This window comes from Pantherophis guttatus, chromosome 2 (assembly GCF_059756535.1).
Source record: "Pantherophis guttatus breed Tessera chromosome 2, ASM5975653v1, whole genome shotgun sequence".
NCBI lineage: Eukaryota > Metazoa > Chordata > Lepidosauria > Squamata > Colubridae > Pantherophis > Pantherophis guttatus.
In genome coordinates, this window is record NC_142064.1 from 10531422 (window position 1) to 10554937 (window position 23516).

Below are 23516 nucleotides of genomic sequence, written 5' to 3' on the forward strand. Positions count from 1 at the left end.
GCTTTCATCATTCTTCTGGCTTTTTAATAGTTTTAATATCTCTGACCTGAGTTCGTTATTCTCTATTTCGATTTCCTCCTGGTCATCAATTATTTCTTCGTCTTCAGTGGTGTATTCTTCGGACTCTCTCGAAATTGCGTTTGTGGATTCGTTGATTATTTCTTGTTCCGTTTCCATTTCTTTGCTGTAGGCCCTGGTGTTGGGCCTATCTTTCTTAGACATTTTTAAGTTTTTTATTGAGTCAATTAACCATCCTCTGCTACCAGCTTGTTGCAATATTTTCAGGAACAGACTCAATAAGATTAGCAAGAGTTAAAGGTTTAACTATATATTCTTTTATTTACAATAGGCATTCTATATTCACTGAATATTCACAGATAGAAGCAAGTGAAAGGGTGTAGGTAGCTCCTTATATATACAATGGGTGGAGCTATATGTGGGAGTGGTGAATTATGAATACATTAAGAAGTGAAGAATAAGTTAACCCCTGATACCCTGTTTGTACACTATTTACACATTAGAGAATAAGGCATTTACATCTGACATACTCAAAATTTCCGCAACCGGTTCTCCAGAACTGGTCAGAACCTGCTAAATATCACCTCTGGTTTGCGGTGATCAGAAACATGCCACCTTTGAAGAAATCCATCACACTTTATCTCCTCTCCAGCTTGGAGAAGAAGGATATAAAAATGTCATGCATTCACAGCAAGGCATTTCATTTCTGAATTCTCTAAATGCAGCATGTAGGGAATCCCATGAGATTCCCACCCTCTTGCCATATTGCATAAACAATGTGGCAAACTGGCATGCTCTTCCTACCCCAGTAGCCTACAGGTAGTCCTCAATTTATGACCATGATTGAGCACAAAATTTCTGTTTCTAAGTGAGACAACTGTTAAGTAAGTTTTGTCCCATTTTGTGCCACAGTTGTTAAGCAAATCACTGCAATGGTTAAATTATAACAGAGAATATATATATATATATATATACCCTGTTTCCCCCAAAATAAGACATCCCCTGATAATAAGGCCAATCGGGCTTTCGAGAGCATGGCAATAAGGCCAAGCACTTATTTCAGGGTTCAAAAAATATATTCCATTCTGTTCTGTTCTGTTCTGTTCCGTTCCGTTCCGTTCTGTTCCATGTTTTCTGTTCGGTTCGGTTCAGTTCCATTCCACTCTGTTCTGTTCCGTTCTGTTCCGTTCTGTTCCATTCTGTTCCATGTTTTCTGTTCGGTTCGGTTCGGTTCAGTTCCATTCCATTCCGTTCTGTTTGTAACATGGCGTTTAAGCGAATATGCTTCCCCATTGACTTTGCTTGCCAGAAGATGGCAAAAGGGGGTCACATGACCCTGGACATTGCAAACGTCATAAATACGAGTCAGTCGCCAAGCATCTGAATTTTGATTGCGTGACCATGGGGATGCTGCAACAGTCCTAAATTGGGAAAACGTCTCTAGGTCCCATTTTTCAGTACCATTGTAACTTCGAATGGTCATTGAACAAATGGTGGAAAGTCAAGGACTGCCTGTAATAAGAAGTCCCGTGGTCTTCTACCAATCTCATGGAGAGAAGTAAATTCAGAGCTATTTACATTTGAGATCGTTTGTTTATTTGTTTGTATATCAAACTTTTTAACTGCCCATCTGTCTCACACAGGGAGTTCCATCTCAAATACAGTTACGGGGAATGAAAGCTTTTGATGAGGCTCTATTTAAACTAAGTTTGTATATTAGGGTTTGCATGACCTCTGTAGTTCATCATCTTCTTTTAATTTATTTATTTATTGGTTCGATTTATATGCCGCCCTTCTCCGTAGACTCAGGGCGGCTTACAATGCGTTAAGCAATAGCCTTCATACTTTTGTATATACCTGCTTAGTAGGGCTTTCGCCCCCCCCCAAGCAGTGTTCTTTTTTATACAAAGTCAGCTTATTGCCCCCACAATAAGGGTCCTCATTTTACCTACCTCGGAAGGATGGAAGGCTGAGTAAACCTTGAGCCTGGTGAGATTCGAACTTGCAGTAATTGCAGGCAGCGGGCAGTTAAGTGCTATTTAACAGCGTTTTAATCCGCTGCTCCACCAAGATTATGACCCCATAATCCCTTATGGGGTGGAATCTGGGCAACTGAATGGAGCAAGCAGAGTGTTTTAATGGCCGGATGCCCTTCCCTGTTGCCAATGTGGAGTTTTGTTCAGTAGATATATTCTCATTGTGCCCAGTAGAGAGAAATATCTGCCTCTACCTAGGATCGAACTCACAGCCTCCTGATTGTGAGGTGAGAAGCTCCACCTCTCGGCCAACCGCACCACTCCGCATGACCTCTGTAGATGCCGTAGGCTAAATCCGTGATGGCGAACCTATGGCACATGTGCCACGGCTGGCATGCAGAACGCTCTCTGCAGGCACACAAGCTGTCTCCCAGCTCAGGTACCCTGCGCATGTGTACGCTTCCCGCCAGCCAGCTGATTTTCGGGATGTGCAGGGGTGGGGTGCATGCAAGAGACCCGCATGCATGTGCAGGGGTCACGTGCGTATGCGCAGGGGGACAGGGTCACATATGCATGTGCAGGGGCGGGAGGAGCACAGGGGGAGCAGCGTGCACATTCCGACTGTGTGGAAACGGGCTCGTTTCCAGCCTCCAGAGAGCCTCTGGAGCTCGCGGGAGGCCATTTTCGCCCTCCCGGAGGTTCAAGGAAAGCCTCCGAAGCCTGGAGAGTGTGAAAACGCCCCCCCCCGGCCGCTGTGGTGCAGGTTGCTAAAATTTTTGAATCCTACTCCTTGCGCGCATGCGTGGGGGTGGGGGGTCATGCCCACATGCGCGGCGGGCACACATTGCATTATGGGCGCGCTTTTGGCACACGAAGAGAAAAAGCTAAGCCATCACTGAACTAAGTAAATAAAATTAAAAGCTTTTCAGACTTTTATTATTTAATTATTTTATTTTATTAGTCCAATTTATATGCCGTCCTTCTCCGTAGACTCAGGGCGGCTTACAATGCATTATAGCAATAGCCTGCATACTTTTTTGTATATACCTGCTTTTTAGGGCTTTTGCGCCCCCCCCCCAAGCGGTGTTGTTCTATACAAAGCTGGCTTATTGCCCCCACAATCTGGGTCCTCAATTTACCTACCTCGAAAGGATGGAAGGCTGAGTCAACCTTGAGCCTGGTGAGATTCGAACTTGCACTAATTGCAGGCAACTGGCAGCTAAGTGCTAGCACTTAGCAGCACTTTAGTCCGCTGCACCACCGAGGCTCTATATTTTAAAAAATATTTCTCAGCCGCAAAGAAATACTGGGTAAGCAAGTAGTCATATTTGAATGCAGAAGATTCTTAAAGCAAATGAAAAAATTAAACCAGAGACATTTCTTTTAGGCTTTAATGGACCACGAATTTGAAAAAGAAAATCTGGAACCTTTCTGTTATAGGTGTTGAAAGCAGCCAGAATGCTTTATGCACTAAAATGGAAAGATAACTTTAATTCCCACCAGGGATGAACGACTGGAAATACAGATGGATTTTTTATTTAGCAATTTAACAGAGATGGCTAAATTAACCCATCTAATCAAAGGAAAGAACACATCCAACTTTGTTTCTTCTTGGAAACCACTTCTAGATTTTGTGCTTGAGATGGAAAAAAAATGAATTTTTTTTATTATTTTTTTTGCTGATTAAATACATTTGTTGTTATGGAAATGGCTCATACATATCCAGTTTGTAAAAATAAAAAGCTGAGGCTGTAATGTCATTATTTTATTCTACTGGGCTAAAAATAATCTGAAGTCAATGCTTTTCATTCTGTTTTTGTCTTTACCCTACGAATAGAATAGAATAGAATAGAATAGAATAGAATAGAATAGAATAGAATAGAATAGAATAGAATAGAATAGAATAGAATAGAATAGAATAGAATAGAATAAGATGGGATGGGATGGGATGGGATGGGATGGGATGGGATGGGATGGGATGGGGCGGGACGGGACGGGACGGGACGGGACGGGACGGAACGGAACGGAACGGAACGGAACAGAACGGAACAGAACAAAAAAACAGATTTGGAAGGGACCTTAGAGGTCTTCTAGTCCAACCCCCTGTTTAGGCAGGAAACCCTACACCACTTCAGACAAATGGTTATCCAACCTCTTCTTAAAAACTTCCAGTGTTGGAGCATTCACAACTTCTGGAGGCAAGTTGTTCTACTTCAAGTTTCAAGTTTATTAGATTTCTATACCGCCCTTCTCCCGAAGGACTCAGGGTGGTGTACAGCCATATTAAAACACATAGATTTATAAAATTTAAAATCAAATTAAAATCAATATATAAAATTGGCCCGCAAATTTAAAACACACATATACCCATAATAGAGAACTTCGTTCTCTCTCCTTTTCCCTTCTCCATTTTCCCACTATTTTCACCTTCATTTTTTTTATTTTATATATTGATAAGCTTAATAAAATTATTGAAAACAAAAACATTCCTCTACCAGTAAGCTTAGAGTTAACATATCAGGATTGCAAGAATTCCCATGGCCATTAGAGAGCAGCCAACAAAATTTCTGCATTTCTTTGCTGCCATCTAGTGGTTATATGGGTTTTTTGCAGCTGAGATATAATAGGTTTCCCCAAGTTTTATCCCTCAAATATGCTAAAAAAGCATGAATGCCCCTTTAGCACTTATGAACTTTTTTACAGTATCTTCACTTTTCAGTTGATTTGCCCAGAAATGAAGGTGTTTTGATAGAAAAATTTAAGAGCTGTACCTCTTGCAAAGATACAGGAAGTCCTCAAGATACAACCATTTGTTTAGTGACCGTTCGAAGTTACAACGGCACTGAAAAAAAGTGACTTATATGACCATTTTTCACACTTACAACCGTTGCAGCATCCCCATGGTCATGTGATCAAAATGTGAATGCTGGGCCGCTGTTTCATATTTACAACGGTTGCAATGACCTGGGGGAGTCACGTGATCCCATTTTGCGACCTTTTGACAAGCCAAGTCAATGCGGAAGCCGGATTTGCTTAACAACCGTGTTACTAACTTAACAACGGCAGCGATTCACTTAATATTTTTAATTAAATATTTGTAATTTTTACATTCGTTTTAAGAATCTTCTGTATTCAAATATGACTACTTACCCAGTTTTTCTTTGCGGTTAAAATATTTTTTAAAAGTCTCGAAAGCTTTTTATTTTATTTATTTAGCACAGAGGTCTTCAAACTTGGCAGCTTTAAGCTTTAACTCCCAGAATACTTATAAAAATGCTAAAAAATTGAATATTTTCAACAATGCATTTATCTAAGCAAAAAAGAAAAGAAAATTGAAGCGATATAGGATTATGATTTAATTAAATAAGACTTATTTAATTGGCTTTTATATAAATGGTATTGTTAAATAGAGAATTTAGGGAAAAAATTGGGAATTGGATTATGTTGTATTATTTGAATTAAGAACTTTGTTTAATTGTTAAATTGGTATATTTTTAAGATAAGATAAGATAAGATTTAAATTTGATGAAGTAATAGGGTCATTTTCGGTGCCGTTGTAACTTTGAGCAGTCCCTAAATGAACTGTTGTAAATCGAGGAGTACCTGTAGTTATTTCCCCATTAAGAAAGCCCTTTGGTGCTTTCTATATATTTTGCATTTTACTCTCATCCCTCTAGCTGGCATAATAAATGGTGAGGCTCAGTGGGAAACAGATGTTCCTAGCACATCTGGAGGTAAACAGATTGCCAGGACATGTGATAATGTAAACATTTACTCCTGCACACAAGTCATTTGTCAGCCAGAGTTCACCATGTGTGCTTGTGATAACTACCTTGGCGTTCTCCACCCTACCTACGAATGTTCACATTTCTAAAAAGGTATATTTAGTAAATGATATAGGAATTCTATTGCAAATAAGCAATTATTTGTAATCTGCACGTCCTCTATAACTGTCTGGTTTGGTTCTGCAACCCAACAAGACAGACACAGACTTCAGAGGAGAATTAGAACTGCAGAAAAAACAATGGCTACCAACCTGCCTTCCATGGAGGACCTGTATTCTGCACGAGTCAAAAAGAGGGCTGTGAAAATGTTTACAGACCCCTCACATCCTGGACATAAACTGTTTCAACTCCTTCCCTCAAAACGACGCTATAGAGCACTGCACACCAAGACAACTAGACACAAGAACAGGTTTTTCCCGAACACCATCACTCTGCTAAACAAATAATTCCCTCAACACTGTCAAACTATTCACTAAGTCTGCACTACTATTAATCTTCTCATTATTCCTATCACCTATCTCCTCCCACTTAGGACTGTATGACTGTAACCTTGTTGCTGGTATCCTTAGGATTTATAATGACTGTTTCCTAATATGATTTGATTGCTTATTTGTACCCTATGACTATCATTAAGTGTTGTACCTTAGGATTTTTGACGAATGTATCTTGTCTTTTTATGTACACCGAGAGCCTATGCACCGAAGACAAATTCCTTGTGTGTCCAATCACACTTGGCCAATAAAGAATTCTATTCTATTCTATTCCATTCCATTCCATTCCATTCCATTCCATTCGACTCGACTCGACTCGACTCGACTCTATTCTGTTCTATTCTATTCTATTCTAATTATTATGGTAGTATTTTAATTATGGTTGTTATTATGAAAATTACTTTCACGATCAGGTTATTAATACCTTGTATCAACAAATGGCTCCAGACAATACACTGCTCACTAAGCATTTATGTACAATTTAAAGAAGAAAAAAATGTATAAATAAACAATTTGAAAAAATAAAAAGATATATTTAAGAGGTGGGGGGAACCCAGTGATTTAATTAAACAATTTTAAAAGTCTAGCACAGGGGTGTCAAACTCAAGGCCTGAAGCAGAGTTGGGTTTCAGCAGGTTCTGACCAGTTCTGGAGAACCCGTAGCAGAAATTTTGAGTAGTTCGGAGAACCGGTAGTAAACATTCTGACTGGCCCCGCCCCCATCTATTCTCTGCCTCCCAAGTCCCAGCTGATCGGGAGGAAATGGGGATTTTGCAGTATCCTTCCCCTGGATTGGGGAGGGAATGGAGATTTTACAGTATCCTTCTCCTGCCACGCCGACCATGCCACGCCCACCAAGCCACACCCACAGAATCGGTAGTAAAAAAAATTGAAACCCACCACTGGCCTGAAGGCCGGATCCGGACCATGGGGTGCTTAGATCTGGCGCGTGTTGTTCTGATCTAAGCTCTCTTAAAAAGCAGGAAGCAGAGTCCTGCAAAACCTCTTTTATTTACCCGATTGTGAATTACGTTCATTCACAGTCAGCAAGGCAGTGGTTGGTTCCTCCCGGTTCGGTCCGGTTCGGCCGAGCCGGTAGCAATGACGATATGATGTCACCGAACCGGTTCTCCCCCCCGCCCTCCCACCCACCCCCGCCCTCCCACCCCCCCACCCACGTTATTCTTACCTTTTATTTGGCCCCACCCCCAATCTATTGCTGCCTCCTGAGTCCCAGCTGATGACTAGAGGGAAAAAACTGTTTAAACTCTTGCCGCGGGGCTTTAAAGGGCCGTCCTACAGCTGATCAGTGTTAAAAGCAAACAAATGAGTCGGGTCGTAAGTGCGAGGACTGGTCGTAAGTGCGAGGACCTTCCAGAAATGACTCTGACCAGCTAGCCACGCCCACCTAGTCACATGACCTCCAAGCCCCACCCACAAAATAAGCCATGCCCACAGAACCGGTAGTAAAAAAATTTAGAACCCACCCCTGCAGCAAGGCTTGGCCAAACAGTTTTTCAAAAGGCATAGTTATCAACACACCTTATCTCGCTTGGCAAGCTGCCAGGTAAGGTTGTTTCCAACCGCAGTACAAGGCAAAACTTGGCACAGAGTCTCTCAGAGTCATGGATTGAACAAATTGTTTCCTGCAAAAGCCCCCTCCTCATTCGCTCCTCTTTTATTTCCTATGGAAGGGGCCAATCACCTCCAGGTGTGGCTTTACTCCCAAGTCGACCTTGCTTTCTGAGTTGTTCTTGTCTTCTGGCAGCTCTGTGCATGCGCACACTAGGAACGGGCTCCAGCTGTTCCTCTGCCTCACTGCTGTCTACTCCTCTCTGCCTCCAACACAGAGCCCTCATCTGAGCTTTCCCCAGCTCTAGGACTGGCCCATGTTCCTCCCCAACCTCCTCACTGTCCGACTCTGCTGCCAGCTCCGCTGGCCGCCGGCAGGCCACAACACATGTGGCCGCCCTGTAAATAGCAAAGGACCGGCCTGCGGTGCCTCTACCAGTGAAAACGGATCTCCCGAGGGCCACAGGCAGCCCTCCCATCCTCTGTTTTCACTGGCAGAGGGTTGCAGGAGGCTGTCACAGGTGAAAACAGAACTCGGGAGCCGTTTTCATTGGCAAAGTGCTCAGGCCACCACAGGCGCCTCCGACACGAGTGACGTTGAGCTGGCCATGCCCAACCTGGCCACGCCTACCCAGGCCCCCAGAGATCAAAACAAACCTGATGCGACCCTCAATGAAATTGAGTTTGACACCCCTGGTGTAACATGTTGCAAAAGGTTATGCTTTTGTCTTCTCTTTATTGTCCAAATCCCTTCTGCGCCTGGGACTCTACATTTTCTTACAAAGTAAAAAAAATCATGGGTAGCTGAAGGCCCTTATATTTTATTTGAAAACATGCCTACCTGTCCCAAACAGATTTAAATGGGACACTAACACATTGTAATGCAATGTGTACAATTAGTGCTTGACTTACGATAATTCATTTACTTTACTTACTTTGCTTTTATTTGATTTATATACCGCCCTACTCCCGAAGGACTCAGGGCAGTGCACAGCCAACAATAAAATACATACATACAAAATTTAAAAAGCAGAAATAAAATCAAATTAAATAGTTTTGGCCCAGACAGATTAAAACCCCAATCAATTTAAAACAAATGTAAACATTTGGATATATAAAATACTAAAAATATTAAAAATTTAAAAAGAGGGAGAAAATTAGGCCAGGCCCTCCTGGTGAAATTAAAAGAAGGAGAAGGAGGAAGGAGAAGGAGCCTGGATAGCTCAACAGACAGAAGCACTGTAATTTAACACCAGCTGTCTGCAATTAAAGTAAGATCGAATCTCGCCAGGCTCAAGGTTGACTCAGCCTTCCATCCTTTCTAAGGTAGGAAAATTGAGGACCCAGATTGTGGGGGCAATAAGCTGACTTTGTATAAATATACAAAAGTATGAAGACTATTGCTTAACGCATTGTAAGCCGCCCTGAGTCTCCGGAGAAGGATGGCATATAAATCAATTTTTTTTTAAAAAAAAAAAAGGTCTTTAGAGCGTGGCGGAAGGTGCGTAGATCCGGATTTAGTGACCATTCGAAATTATCACATTGAAAAAATCAATTTACGACCATTTTTCACACTTACAAGAGTGTGGTTGGTCAGCCAGTTACGAATCCATCTGGTGGTGATGCTGTCTAACCCACATTTTTCTATTTGATCAAGTAGTAAGTTGTGGTCTACTTTATCAAATGCCTTAGTGAAGTCCAAGGAAATTATATCCACATTATAAACATGTTACTAACTTAACAACTGCAGTGCTTCACTTGATGACTGTAGCAAAAAAAAGTCATAAAATGGGACAAAATTCAAGGGCAACCCACTTTCGAAATCTTGCCAAGAAAACTGTAGGGAGCTGCCAGGAGGCAACACTGACTCAAAGTCACAAATAAATAAATAAGCCCCAATGTAGCTTTTCTTGTGATCAGGCAAGTAGATTGGACCAAGGGTCCCCAACCTTTCGGGCCTCAGGGACCACTAAATTCATAATTTTAAATCCCATGGACCACTAATATGATCTGCCTAATGACCAGCTGGGCGGGCGTGGCTAGGTGGTCATGTGACTGGGTTGGCATGGCCAATTCGATGTCATTCACATTGAGGGGCGCCTCGCCAGCTTCTATTCACCCCTCCCCTGCCAGCCACTCGTCGCCTCCCCGCCCACGCTCCTTAGGGCCCCAACAGGAAGCAGTTGTTGGAGCTAAGCAGCCACCACGAGAAAGAGTTGGCCAAACAGCTCAGTTCAAATTGGATCTGGCTCAGTTCAAATTGAGAAGGAGGCTCAGCAGAAGCACCTCACTGAGGACTAGGAGCATAGGCTTTCCAAGGAGAGGGAACACCTGCGGGAGTGCAAGGCCAGGTACCGGTGCCTGGAGGCTCAGCGGGCTGAGATGGTCAGCCAGTTCCAAAGCTGTGATGCCTGGAATAATGGGTATTTCTGCTTAAGGTATAACACTCAGGAGAAGATAAATACACCAGGAGACATGAAGTAATAGGCATATAGTTATAAACATGCTTTTAAGGGATCAGCCAAATGTAAGCTTAAAATCAGAACATCTTCAGTAGCTTAAATGCAATGCAGAAAAGGCTACTTTCAACTGGCCAGAACTGGAGTAATTCAGAGAGGGAGATACTTTCCTCTTGGAAAATATTTAAATAGCTTAAGACGACGATGTACACTGTTTAAAATAATTGCAGCAGGCAAGCATCCGTTCTTCGCCACCTTATACCTTGCCACATCACTGAGGAATACAAGCTAAGGTACAAGTCAGTGGTGAAATGTAAAATTTGTTACTACCGGTTCTGTGGGCATGGTTTGGTTGGGGGGGGGGGATGTGTAATGTGACTGGATGGGCGTGGCCAGCTTTTTTTTATTATTATTTTTAAAAGCATTTTTTCTACAACCTCTTCGGCCGAGGTTGGAGGTATATAATAATAATAATAATAATAATAATAATAATAATAATAATAATAATAATAATAATAATAATAATAATAATAATAATTTTATTTCTATACCGCCCTTCTCCTGAAGAATTCAGGGCGGTGTACAGCCTATTAAAAACACAAAAATATACAGATATCAATTAAAAATAATTAAAATTATTAAATAATTTCGGCCCAAATTAAAACCCAGAAATTTAAAACACCCAATTTAAAATCAAATCAATTAAAATATCAGGTGGAAGCTTCTGTTAAATGGGACTGGAAAACCAATATGGCTTGAATTTTCAGAGATAAAGTCAGGAAAAATCTGTGTAAGGCATTTCCGGAAAATGTGGGGCAGTGCTCTTCTCTGCACTCTTTCTATAGTCTCAACATTTTTTTTCTATAACGCTCTGCGGAATTTGTGTATTTTTGGCAGTACTCACTTGCTGGTCAGATGGACTTTTGGTGTGATGCCAAATTCACCGAAGAGTGTAACGAAGACATTGGCATCAGTCCCTGCTCCCCTGATGTCTCCAGTGACTGTCACCACTTCATAGACTAGTAAAGGAAAAAGGTAGAAAGGTAATCAAAATTTAAAAAAAAGTCAGAGGAGCCATATAGGTTTATAGCTGATCCTAAAATCAAGGTTGAAAAACTAGAATTCTGAGTAAATTTGGGGTCTGGAAGCTCTTTTTTTTTCTACTTCAGCACACCTGATTGACTCACCTGGGCTCTGCCAAGGACATCTTCAATGATTCAGACAGTTTGGAAGATAAGCACAGAAAGGTTACCATGAATTGTGTGGACTAAAACACAAGATTTCTAAAGAGAATTGGAGAAGCTGGGACTGTATAACTGAAGGGAAAGGCATGAAATGGTATGGCAGGGGAGGGGAGGGGAGGGGATAAATGAATGAAGAAGGGAAGGGAAGGGGGAAAATAAATGAAATAGGGAAGGGGATAAATGAAGAAGGGAAGGGAAGAGGGGATAAATGAATGAAGGGAAGGGAAGGGAAGGAAAGGAAAGGAAAGGAAAGGAAAGGAAAGGAAAGGAAAGGAAAGGAAAGGAAAGGGGATAAATGAATGAAGAAGGGAAGGGGATAAATGAAGAAGGGAAGGGGAAGGGGAAGGGGAAAGGGAAAGGGAAAGGGGAAAGGGGAAAGAGAAAAGGAGTTGTTAACTGAGTTTTGCCCCAAACAGTCATAAATCACTTTTTTTAGTACCGTTATAATTTTGAATGATCCCTAAACGAAATGTTGTAAGTCAAGGACTACCTGTACTGTAATTATATTCATGTTCTGCACGATGTAAAAAAGATGTGGAGACTCTGGAAAGAGTGCAGAGAAGAGCAACAAAGATGATGAGGGGACTGGAGGCTAAAACATATGAAGAACAGTTGAAGGAACTGGGTATGTCTAGTTTGATGAAAAGAAGGACTAGGGGAGACATGAGAGCAGTGTTCCAATATCTGAGGGGCTGCCACAAAGAAGAGGGAGTCAAGCTATTCTTCAAAGCACCTGAAGGCAGGACAAGAAGCAATGGGTTATTATTATTATTATTCTGCTCTTTGCTCCAGAAAGATGGAGATGACGTTTAAGTGTTTATCTTGAAAAGTTAATGGGTTGAATTCAGCACAGAAAAGGAAGAAATTATTTACATATTTGAAACAATTTAATAATGATATAATTTGTTTACAAGAAACGCATATCACAACTCAAGATCAAAAATATTTGATAAACTCCAAACTAGGAACACATTTTATATCTTCAACTTCGCAAAAAAAGAATGGTGTGGTTATTTATGTAAATAAAAAGTTAACAGCTAAAGTTATAGAAGCAGATGAAGATGGTAGGTTTGTAGCAATTGAATTGTTTACAGCAAATGGCCAAATTCTTCTGATTGGAATTTATGCTCCCAATCAACAACAGGACCATTTCTATAAGATGTTACATACTAAAATACTGCAATGGGACTACAGATCTATTTTAATTATGGGAGACTGGAATGGAGTAATTGATTCTAAATTAGATAAAAAGAGTTTGGCAAAGTCTAGGATCAGATTACCACAGACCTTTTTTGACATGAAAGAAGATATGGAACTAAAAGATGTTTGGAGAATACATAATCCAAAAGAATTGGACTACACTTTTTTTTCTGACAGACACAGATCCTTCTCTAGGATTGACTTCATTTTGTTGACAGATGACTTACTTGTTAAGACAAAAAGAACAAAGATTTTTCCAAGAACTTTGACTGACCATAGCCCAGTATGGATAGAAATTGAGATGGATAAGGTTGAGAGACATTCTTGGAGATTAAATGAGAACTTGTTTAGATATGAAAAAAATACAACAGAACTTAAAAAGCATTTGAAAGAATTTTTTGAAATAAATTTGAATAAAGGTACCCCAATTGAAATTGTGTGGGACGCAAGTAAAGCTTATATGAGAGGGGTACTTATCTACATGAACTCTAAACATAGACTGTTTCAACAAAAGAAAAGATCTGAACTGGAAATAGAAATAAAGAATAAAGAACAGTTACTCATTAAAAATCCAACAGATGAAAGAATACGCAGTGCTATAAAACTTTTGAAAGACCAATTTCAAATGCTTATGGTGGAACAAGTTGCAACAAATTTACAATATGCGAAGCATAATACATTTTGTAATGCTAATAAACCGGGCAGATGGTTGGCTTACACATTGAGGAAAAAACAAAGTATACGGACTACTGATAGTATTGATATTGGAGGGAAAGAAATCTTTCAACAAAAATTAATTAAAGAAACTTTTGTGGACTATTATACCAAACTATATGCCAAAGAGGAGGTGCAGAATGGACTTATAGAAAAATATTTAAACGATAAAAGAGTTACAAAAATTACTGATCAACAAAAGGAAAGAATGAATTATCCTATAACAGAGGAGGAGATAATAGTAGCAATTAAACAGTTAAAAACAGCCAAAGCTCCTGGCACGGATGGTTTGACCGCAGTGTATTATAAAACTTTGCAAGCTGAAATGGTGGGACAACTCAGAGATTTATTTTGCAATATTCAACAAGGGGGTAAAATACCCCCATCATGGACAACTGCTTATATATCTTTGATACCAAAAGAACAAGTCGGTCCTAAAAAACCAGAGAATTATAGACCAATATCTCTTTTGAATACAGATTATAAAATCTATGCGAAAGTATTAGCCAACAGGTTGATGCCAGTAATCCAAAAGGTGATTCATGATGATCAAGCGGGATTTATTGAGGGCAGACACATGAAGGATAATGTAAGGCAAGTAATAGATTTATTGGAATATCTTGAGAAGAATAAACAGATTCCTGCAGTGCTGGTCTTTCTGGATGCAGAGAAGGCCTTTGATAGAGTGGATTGGAATTTTCTACTAAAGACTTTAAAAAAGATGAATTTTGGGGATCAATTTATACAGGCGATTTCAGCAATTTACCAAGAGCAAAAGGCACAGATCATTATTAATGGAAGTTTGACAACAGAGTTTAAAATTGAAAAAGGAACAAGACAGGGATGTCCGTTGTCCCCACTTTTATTTATTCTAACATTAGAAGTCTTGCTAAATACAATACGGGACTCTAATATCTTGAAAGGTATAATGATTAGGCAAGAGGATTATAGAATAAAGGCATTTGCAGATGATCTGGTTGTTACCCTATCACAACCAATGGAATCAATAATCTTGATGAAGGACATTATACAAGACTATGGTAAAGTTTCATGTTTTAGACTGAATCCAAAAAAGACTAAAATGATAGCTAAAAACATGACACAAGATCGCAAACATGAGCTTGAAAGGAGGGCAGGTTTTGAGACTGTACCTAAGGTAAAATATCTAGGTGTTCAGGTTGCAGAATCAAACATGAAATTGTTTCAAAATAACTATGAGGTGTTGTGGCGAGAGGTGCAGAAAGACATGGAGACTTGGAAAAAACTGCAGCTGTCTCTACTTGGAAGAATAGCAGCAGTTAAGATGAACATTTTACCAAGATTTCTTTTTTTGTTTCAAATGATTCCGGTGCTTAAAAGTGATAAACAATTGAAAGTCTGGCAAACTGGACTCAATAAGTTTGTCTGGAACGAGAAAAAGCCGAGAGTGAAATTGAAAATTATGCAAGATGTTCCAGAAAGAGGAGGTCTTAAACTTCCAAACCTACAGTTATATTACGATGCAGCAGCTTTAACTTTAACAAGTGATTGGCTTGGAAGTAAAAAGGCTGGAATATTGAATGTAGAAAGTTTTGATCTTGAATTTGGATGGCATGCTTACTTATTTTATGATGACAAAGTTGATAAAGTATTTAAAAGTCATATACTTAGAGACTCCTTGATGAGAGTTTGGAAGAAGCACCGACTCAAATGGGATTATAAAATACCGCTATGGCTGGATCTTGGTCATACTTTGTGGAATACAAATATAATGTCACTCGGGGGTTTTTTATACAAAGAGGTTCTTTTTACAGATGCGGGCAGATGACAGTTGAAGACATTGCAGACACTGTTGGACGAAGGGATTAATCTAACTTGGTTACAATATAATCAACTACAATTGAGATGGAAACAGGACCAAAAAACTGGTATTATGTTGCATGAGGAAGAATTGGTTAGACATATAAAAGAGAAAGGTCCAATGCATATCAAAAGGCTTTATAATGTTTTGCTAGAAAGGGACTCAGAAACTGAATTAGTTAAAGATTGTATGATTAAGTGGGCACAAAATTTTGAAGAACCAGTGATGTTGGAAACATGGGAAAAAATTTGGGTTCAGAATGTTAAATTTACACAGTCGCAGAATCTGAGGGAAAATTTTTATAAAATGTTTTATAGATGGCATTTAGATCCCAAAAAGTTGTCATGTATGTACCCTAATGTTCAGCCAAAATGTTGGAGATGCGAATGTTTGGATGCTACGTATTATCATGTTTGGTGGACCTGTAGGAAAGTTAAGGCTTTTTGGATAAAAATTTGGTGGGTCATGCAGAATGTTTTGAAGAAAAAAATTCAATTTTCTCCACAATTGTTTTTATTGGGTATAGTTAAGGGTTTTACACTGGGTGAAACAAAGCTGATATTGTATATGGTGACAGCAGCGAGATTACTGATAGGTCAATATTGGAAAAACGAAGCTATGTCCACTATTGAAGAATGGACTTTGAAGATGGCCAGTTTTGCAGAGATGGCGAAGATTTCAGCATACTTAAAAGATTGTTCACAAGAGACTTATGAATGGGAATGGAAAAGGTGGATAGAATATGTTCAGAACAAATATCAAACTAGAAAGTATCAAATAGCTTTTATTTGAAAATAATGTATTAGAAATATTTTAATGAAATGAGGTAAAAAGAAAAATTATACAGGGGAGGGAGGGGTTCAAGTTTACATATAAGTGTTATACTAAGGGGTTTTTTTGTGTGTGTGTTTTTTTTACCAGTTATGAGTATATTATAGGGAAGTCTGGGGGGAGGGGAGGGTTAGGGAGGGTTAGGGAGGTTGGGAAGTTGGGGGGGAGGGGGGGGAAAAAGGGGTGAAAATGTAATTGTAAAACTTTTGCAATAAAAAAAAAAAGAAGCAATGGGTGGAAAATAATCAAGGAGAGAAGCAACATAGAACTAAGAAGAAATTTCCTGACAGTTGGACAATTAAGCGGTGGAACAACTTGCCTGCAGAAGTTGTGAATGCTCCAACAATGGAAGTATTTAAGAAGATGTTGGATAACCCTTTGTCTGAAGTGGTGTAGGGTTTCCTGCCTAGGCAGAGGGTTGGACTAGAAGACCTCCAAGGTCCCTTCCAACACTGTTATTCTATTTCTATCTATTTAGTGATATAATCCTCCGAGTCATACTTCAGTAATAATCACACCTAACAAATGGTCAACAGTAAGGATAGTCCTCAACTTCTTAACAGTTCATTTAATGACCTTCAAAATTCAGATACTTAGTAACTGTCTCATATTTATGACGGTTGCAGTGTCCCGGGATCATGTGATCCCCTTCTGCGACCTTCTGACATGCAAAGCCAATGGGGAAGCCAAGTTCACTTAACAACCACGTTACTGACTTAATAACCGCAGTGATGCACTTAACAATTGTGGCAAGGAAGGTCATAAATTGGGGCAAAACTCACTCAACAACTGTCTCGCTTAGGAACAGAAATTGTGGGCTCAGTTGTGGTCATAAGTCAAGGACCATCCTGCATGTGATATCAGATTTTCAAATTTAGTCAAACGTCTCAATATTACCTCTTGTTTTTGTAATAGCTGTGCTACTTATTTGAAGACATGGAAACGAATAGAATAGAATAGAATAGAATAGAATAGAATAGAATAGAATAGAATAGAATAGAATAGAATAGAACAGAACAGAATAGAATTCTTTATTGGCCAAGTGTGATTGGACACAAAAGGAATTTGTCTTAGGTACATAAGCTCTCTACATAAAAAGAAAAGATACATTCATTAAGAATCATAAGGTACAACACTTAATGATAGTCATAGGGTACAAATAAGTAATCAAATCATATTAGGAAACAATCAATGTAAATCGTAAGGGTACAAGCAACAAGTTACAGTCATACAGTCATAAGTGGAAGGAGATGGGTGATGGGAACGATGAAAAGATTAATAGTAATGCAGACTTAGTGAATAGTTTGACAGTATTGAGGGAATTATTTGTTTAGCAGAGTGATGGCGTTTGGGAAAAAACTGTCTTTGTGTCTAGTTGTTCTGGTGTGCAGTGCTCTATGGTGTCGTTTTGAGGCTAGAAGTTGAAACAGTTTATGTCCAGGATGCGAGGGATCTGTCAATATTTTCACAGCCCTCTTTTTGACTCATGTAGTATTCAGGTCCTCAATGGAAGAAAGGTTGGTAGTAACTGTTTTTTCTGCAGTTTTCTGCAGGGGTACTGTATAGTAAGAGACTCAATAATTTTTTTATCTTTGTCCTGTTATCAATAAGATTTTATAATCTAAACAAATTATTATATCCCCATTGAGCAAGTTTCCTAGAGCCTTCATTTTAGTAGAAATATTTACTAATAAAGCAAGTGGGGAAAAGTCTGGAATTACTCTTTTTCCTGTGTTTATTCCGAACATTCAGTCAGTTATTTAATAATGCAAAATAACTTGTAGATTGTTTATGTGTATCGATACCCCTTCGTGTATCTCTACAACCTCTCTGCTCAACCGTCTCCCTCCGTGGAAGTAATATTATATGTTCATTTATTTATTCATGGTTAATTGAACCATACATTATTCAATTAACCTAAATTCCTGGTTTTACAGAGGAGATTAAGCCATAAACTAACCATATGGAGCGGTTCAGCTACACGCTGGGCTAAAACGTTAGAAAGTTCATAATTCAGTGTCTGTGTTATGCAAATACAGTCATTATCCTGAATTAAAGTGCCTAACATCCGAAGGTGATAATAATTCTTTTAGCACTTAAGAACAACGTGTTATTAGCTTTAATGGAGTAGCTCCCAGTTTACAACTATTACTACTGGTTAGTTTTTACATTACACTGTAAGGTAAAAGTAAAAATGTTATTTAACTGAGCCTGACTCGTGGCAACTGCACAGACCTAAAGGTAAAGGTTCCCCTCACACATATGTGCTAGTCGTTCCCGACTCTAGGGGGCGGTACTCATCTCCGTTCCAAGGCCGAAGAGCCAGCGCTGTCCGAAGACGTCTCCGTGGTCATGTGGCCAGCATGACTAAATGCCAAAGGCGCACAGAATGCTGTTACCTTCCCACCACAGGTGGTCCCTATTTTTCTACTTGCATTTTTTATGTGCTTTCGAATTGCTAGGTTGGCAGAAGCTGAGACAAGTAATGGGAGCTCACCCCGTTACATGGCACTAGGGATTCGAACTGCTGAACTGCCGACCTTTCGATCGACAAGCTCAGCGTCTTAGCCATTGAGCCACCGTGGCACAGACCTACTGTAACCATATATTTATCTTGGCAAAAATACATATGTGATTTACCTCTGCCTTCCTGCAGAATTTTTTTTTTCTACTTCAAGCCTTAAATACAGGTAATCCTAGACTTACAACCATTTATTTAGTGATCATTCAAAGTTACAACAGCACTAAAATAAGTGACTTATGACCATTTTTCACACGTACAACCATTGCAGCATCCTCCGTAAAATGGGGCATGATCCACTTAACAACCATCTGGTTCAGCAAAGGAAGTTGTTGGGCTCAATTGTGGTTATAAACCGAGGACTACCTGTATTGGAGCAGAGAGAGAATCGTGGAAATTGGGGCTTAAATGAATTTATTTACTTGACTGATTCATTGTTGTGGCTCTTTGTGGTGTTCAGAAATAAAATATCTGTTCAGGACCAACCTGTATGAAGAATAAAATCAACAACCGTAGAACCGCAAAAGAGAAAAAAAAATGATGTAGAATATTTCTGTGGCAGAATAATCTGCCCTTGAGCTTCTCAGAGTTTCTAAAAGGTGGCTTTTCTTAAATCCACCATTCATGGGTCTCACAAAATTGTTTACCCAACAGTCCAGCAGCTGCCTCAGTCTCTGTGTCTCTTCTTTCTCCTATTTCCATCCATTTTCCTTGGTATCTGTTACCGACTGAAATGGGTGCTTCAACACTGGAGGTTTTCTTTTTAAAAAAAAGAGATTGGACAGCCATTTGTCTGAAATGGTATAAGGTCTCCTTCTTGAGCAGGGGGTTGGACTAGAAGGCCTCCAAGATCCCTTCCAGCTCTGTTATTCTGTTCTGTTCTATCTATCATTCTGCTAACACTGAGACTCCACGTTTCCCAAAGAAGAGAATTTGCCTTTTTCATCTTAAGCGACTCTCAAAACTCTCTCTTCTTTTTAAATACTTTGTTTTAATTCCACCTTTCCTGCAAACATTTCAGAAAAGCATACTATCATATGTCCAACTCAGGGGTGAAATCCAGCAGGTTCTAACAGGTTCTGGCGAACCGGTAGCGGAAATTTTGAGTATTCGAACAACTGGCGAATATCACTTCTGGCTGGCCCCAGAGTGGGGTGGGAATGGAGATTTTGCACTATCCTTCCCCCAGGAGGGGTGGGAATGGAGATTTTGCAATATCCTTCCCCTGTCACACCCACCAAGCAACGCCCACAGAACCGGGAGGGAAAAAATTTGGATTTCACCCCTGGTCCAACCGCAATTTTTATTCCACCCACAAAACAACCTTGTGAAGTTGATCAGAGAGAGAAACCAGGAATAGTCTAAAGCAGGGATTTTAAGAGCGGTGGACATCCACTGCCAGAATTCCTCAGCCAGGATGAAAATTACCAAGCTTGGAGACGCCCTAATCTAAAGCCAAGGAGTTAATTTTAGAACCAAAGAGGATTAAATAGAAGTCTTCCCTTAAGATCCAGCTACGCACCAATTCAGCCTTCTGCTGCCTGGATGACATATTCATTAAACCATTCATCAATCTGTTCTTCACCATGGGCCCCCTTTAAATAACTTTTATGGCCATGGACCCCCAAGATTTAAATCATAACATTTTTTTTAAAAAACTCAAGATCAAAATCATAATTTTTTATCAAGCCTTCACAGAGCCCCTAAGATGATATCACGGCCCCCCAGGGATCTGCAAGCCACAGGTTGAAAACCATTGCATTAAACCATAAGAAGCAGTAGCTAAAAAAACATTTTAATAAATTTATCCACCTCACCTTTTTTCTTGTTGTACTCGTCTTCAGTTTCATGAGGAGATTCTGAGTGATAATCCAGAAGCTCTTGTTTGTACATCTCTGCGAAGTTCTCGTCATCCTTTCTCTTCTTCTTCTTCTTATCTTTACTCTTGGACTTCTTACCTTTCTTCTTTTTCTTCTTCTTTTTTTTCTTTCTCTTGTGGCCATAATCATCGTCATCATCTTCACTGCTGTCACTGCATTCTTTCTTTCTTTTCTTCTTCTTCTTTTTCTTCTTCCTCTCCTCACTGCTGTCTTCCGATGAGTCTTCACTTCTCACCTCTGCCGAGTCCCTTTTTCTCACGTTCTTCTTTCTTTTGCAGCCCTTGTCCTCCTCTTCCTCCAAGTCCTCCTCCTCTTCCTCCTCGTCTGAAGACGAACTCATTCTTGTCATCCACTATTCATCTAATCTTCTTCTTCTCTTCCATGCCATTACTTGCTTCTCCAAGGTGGACTTGCTTTCTTTCTTTTAAGTTTGTTCGATTTTGCTTCTTGATTTGATCCTCCCCTTCTAAGTATCTTCCACTCCTCTACTGTTTCTTGAACTTTCTTATGGCATCTAACTCTTCCTTCTGCCTCTGCTTTATGTGACAATTTCCTTTCTCCCAATCATATAAATTGTTGGCTTCTTAAAGTATCTGTCTTCTTTGTTAACTTTACACCTTCCGTCTTCCAGTGGTTTGATCCGAATGCCTTTTTCGTTCACATCTTCAGTTTCCTCTTTGACTTGTGTTGTTTTTCAGTCCCATTACTTATTCATGGGACTCAGCTGTGGAGGGCTTCCTTCCTCTGTGTGAGTGTGAGTGTGCATGCAAGCACAATATTATAGATTATAGAAGGAGTCAAGCTATTCTCCAAAGCAGCTGAGGGCAGGACAAGAAGCAAAGGGTGGAAACTAATCAAGGAGAGAAACAACCTAGAACTGAGGAGAAATTTCCTGACGGAACAATGAATCAGTGGAATGACTTGCCTCCAGAAATTGTGAATGCTCTAACGTTGGAAGTTTTTAAGAAGAGATTGGACAACCATTTGTCTGAAATGGTATAGGGCAGGGGTGTCAAATTCACCCGGATGTGTCACGTGCTGGCCACGTTGACCCCCAATTTAGCGAAAGGGGGGAAAGTCCCGATAAATCACATGACGACGATGTGACAACATGAGTTTGACACCCCTGGTATAGGGCTAGAAGACCTCCAAGGTCTTCCTTCCAACTATTCTATTCTATTCTATTCTATTCTATTCTATTCTATTCTATTCTATTCTATTCTATTCTATTCTTAAGATTACATCCATCAATTTTTCTATTCAGTCTCATCACACCTGCCTTTGAATAGAAGTCAAATGAGAACATATCGTCTAGTGCAGGGGTCGGCAACCCACGGCTCTGGAGCCACATGTGGCTCTTCCATCCCTCTGCTGCGGCTCCCTGTTGCTGGTTGGCTCCACAATTGATAGGGCTTTCGGTTAGGACAGGTAGAGGAAAAAGGACGCCATGCTAGGAGGAGACTCTATGGTGGGGGAACTTACGGACTTCCGGTTGGCTCCAGAATTGAATGGGGGGCTTCCGGTTAAGACCTTTGTGGCTCTGAGTGTTTAAGGTTGCCGACCCCTGGTCTAGTGCACTGTATCCTTGGTATAGCAGGGGGAAAATATTTTGCTATTTTTGGTCAGGATATCATCTGAAGCTTTAGAAGAAATGGACGTTGTGCCCACGTGACACCCCTCCTGCGCGAGCTGCACTGGCTCCCAGTGGTCTTCCGGGTGCGATTCAAGGTGCTGGTTACCACCTTTAAAGCGCTCCATGGCATAGGACCCGGGTACCTCCAAGATCGTCTTCTGCCACCAATAGCCTCCCACCGACCAGTTCGCTCCCACAGAGAGGGACTCCTCAGGGTGCCATCGGCCAAGTTATGTCGGCTGGCGACACCCAGGGGGAGGGCCTTCTCTGTGGGAGCCCCTGCCCTTTGGAATGAACTGCCCCCAGAAATTTGTAAAATCTCCGACCTCCGGGTGTTTCGTTGCGCACTGAAGACCCTGTTGTTCCGCCAGGCCGGGCTATCAACATAATAGTTTTAAATTGGGGTATTTAAATTTTTGGGGTTTTAAATTGAGCCAAATCTATTTAATTATTTTAAATTTTAATCGCTGTTTTGTCTTGTGTTTTTAAATAGGCTGTACCCCGCCCTGAGTCCTTCGGGAAAAGGGCGGTATAGAAATAAAATTATTATTATTATTATTATTATTATTATTATTATTATTATTATTATTATTATTATTATTATTATTATTATTATTATTATTATTATTATTATTATTATTATTATTGTCAGATAACCAGGTACAGAAAGACAAGCGGGAAAAGAACTAACAGACAGACCCTTAGTACTTGTCTATCTGTTAGTTTTACAGCAGAGTGTATCATAAGGGGGAAAAAAATCTGGGGCCCTATATTAGTCTTATGCGGTACACAGGTAGTCCTCAATTTACAACAGTCCATTTTAGTGACAACGGCAGTGAAAAAAAGTGACTTATGGCCATTTTTCACACGTACAACCACTGCAGCATTCCCATGGTCACGCGATCAAAATTTGGATGCTTGGCAACCGACTCGTACTTATGACTGTTGCAATGTCCCCGGGGTCATGTGATCCCACTTTGCAACCTTCTGACAAGCCAGGTCAATAGAGGAAGCCAGGTTCCCTTGACAAGCGTGGAACAACTGCAGTGATTCACTTAACAACTGTGGCAAGAAAGGTCATAAAATGGAGAAAAATTCACGTAACGAATGTTTCGCTTAGCAACAGAACTATTGGGCTAAATTGTAGTCATAAATCAAAGGCTACCTGTATTCAAACAGGGCTTAAGGTAAAGGTAAAGGTTCCCCTCGCACATACAGCTAGTCGTTCCTGACGCTAGGGGGCGGTGCTCATCTCTGTTTCAAAGCCGAAGAGCCAGCGCTGTCCGAAGATGTCTCCGTGGTCATGTAGCTGGCATGACTCAACGCCAAAGGCGCACGGAACGCTGTTACCT

The 23516-nt window shown here is 40.2% G+C and overlaps 1 protein-coding gene across 1 annotated transcript in view; it reads right to left on the minus strand.

The window, feature by feature from the left end:
- Positions 1–20871, minus strand: part of LOXHD1 (lipoxygenase homology PLAT domains 1) — a 257303-nt gene extending 236432 nt beyond the window's left edge. The window contains exons 1-3 of the mRNA XM_087885022.1: positions 20767–20871; positions 20469–20643; positions 11206–11320 (exon numbers count right to left, since the gene is read on the minus strand). Coding sequence (XP_087741148.1) covers positions 11206–11320; positions 20469–20643; positions 20767–20871 — 395 coding nt within the window. The remainder of the gene's footprint in view (positions 1–11205; positions 11321–20468; positions 20644–20766) is intronic.
- Between the last annotated feature and the right edge of the window lie 2645 nt (positions 20872–23516).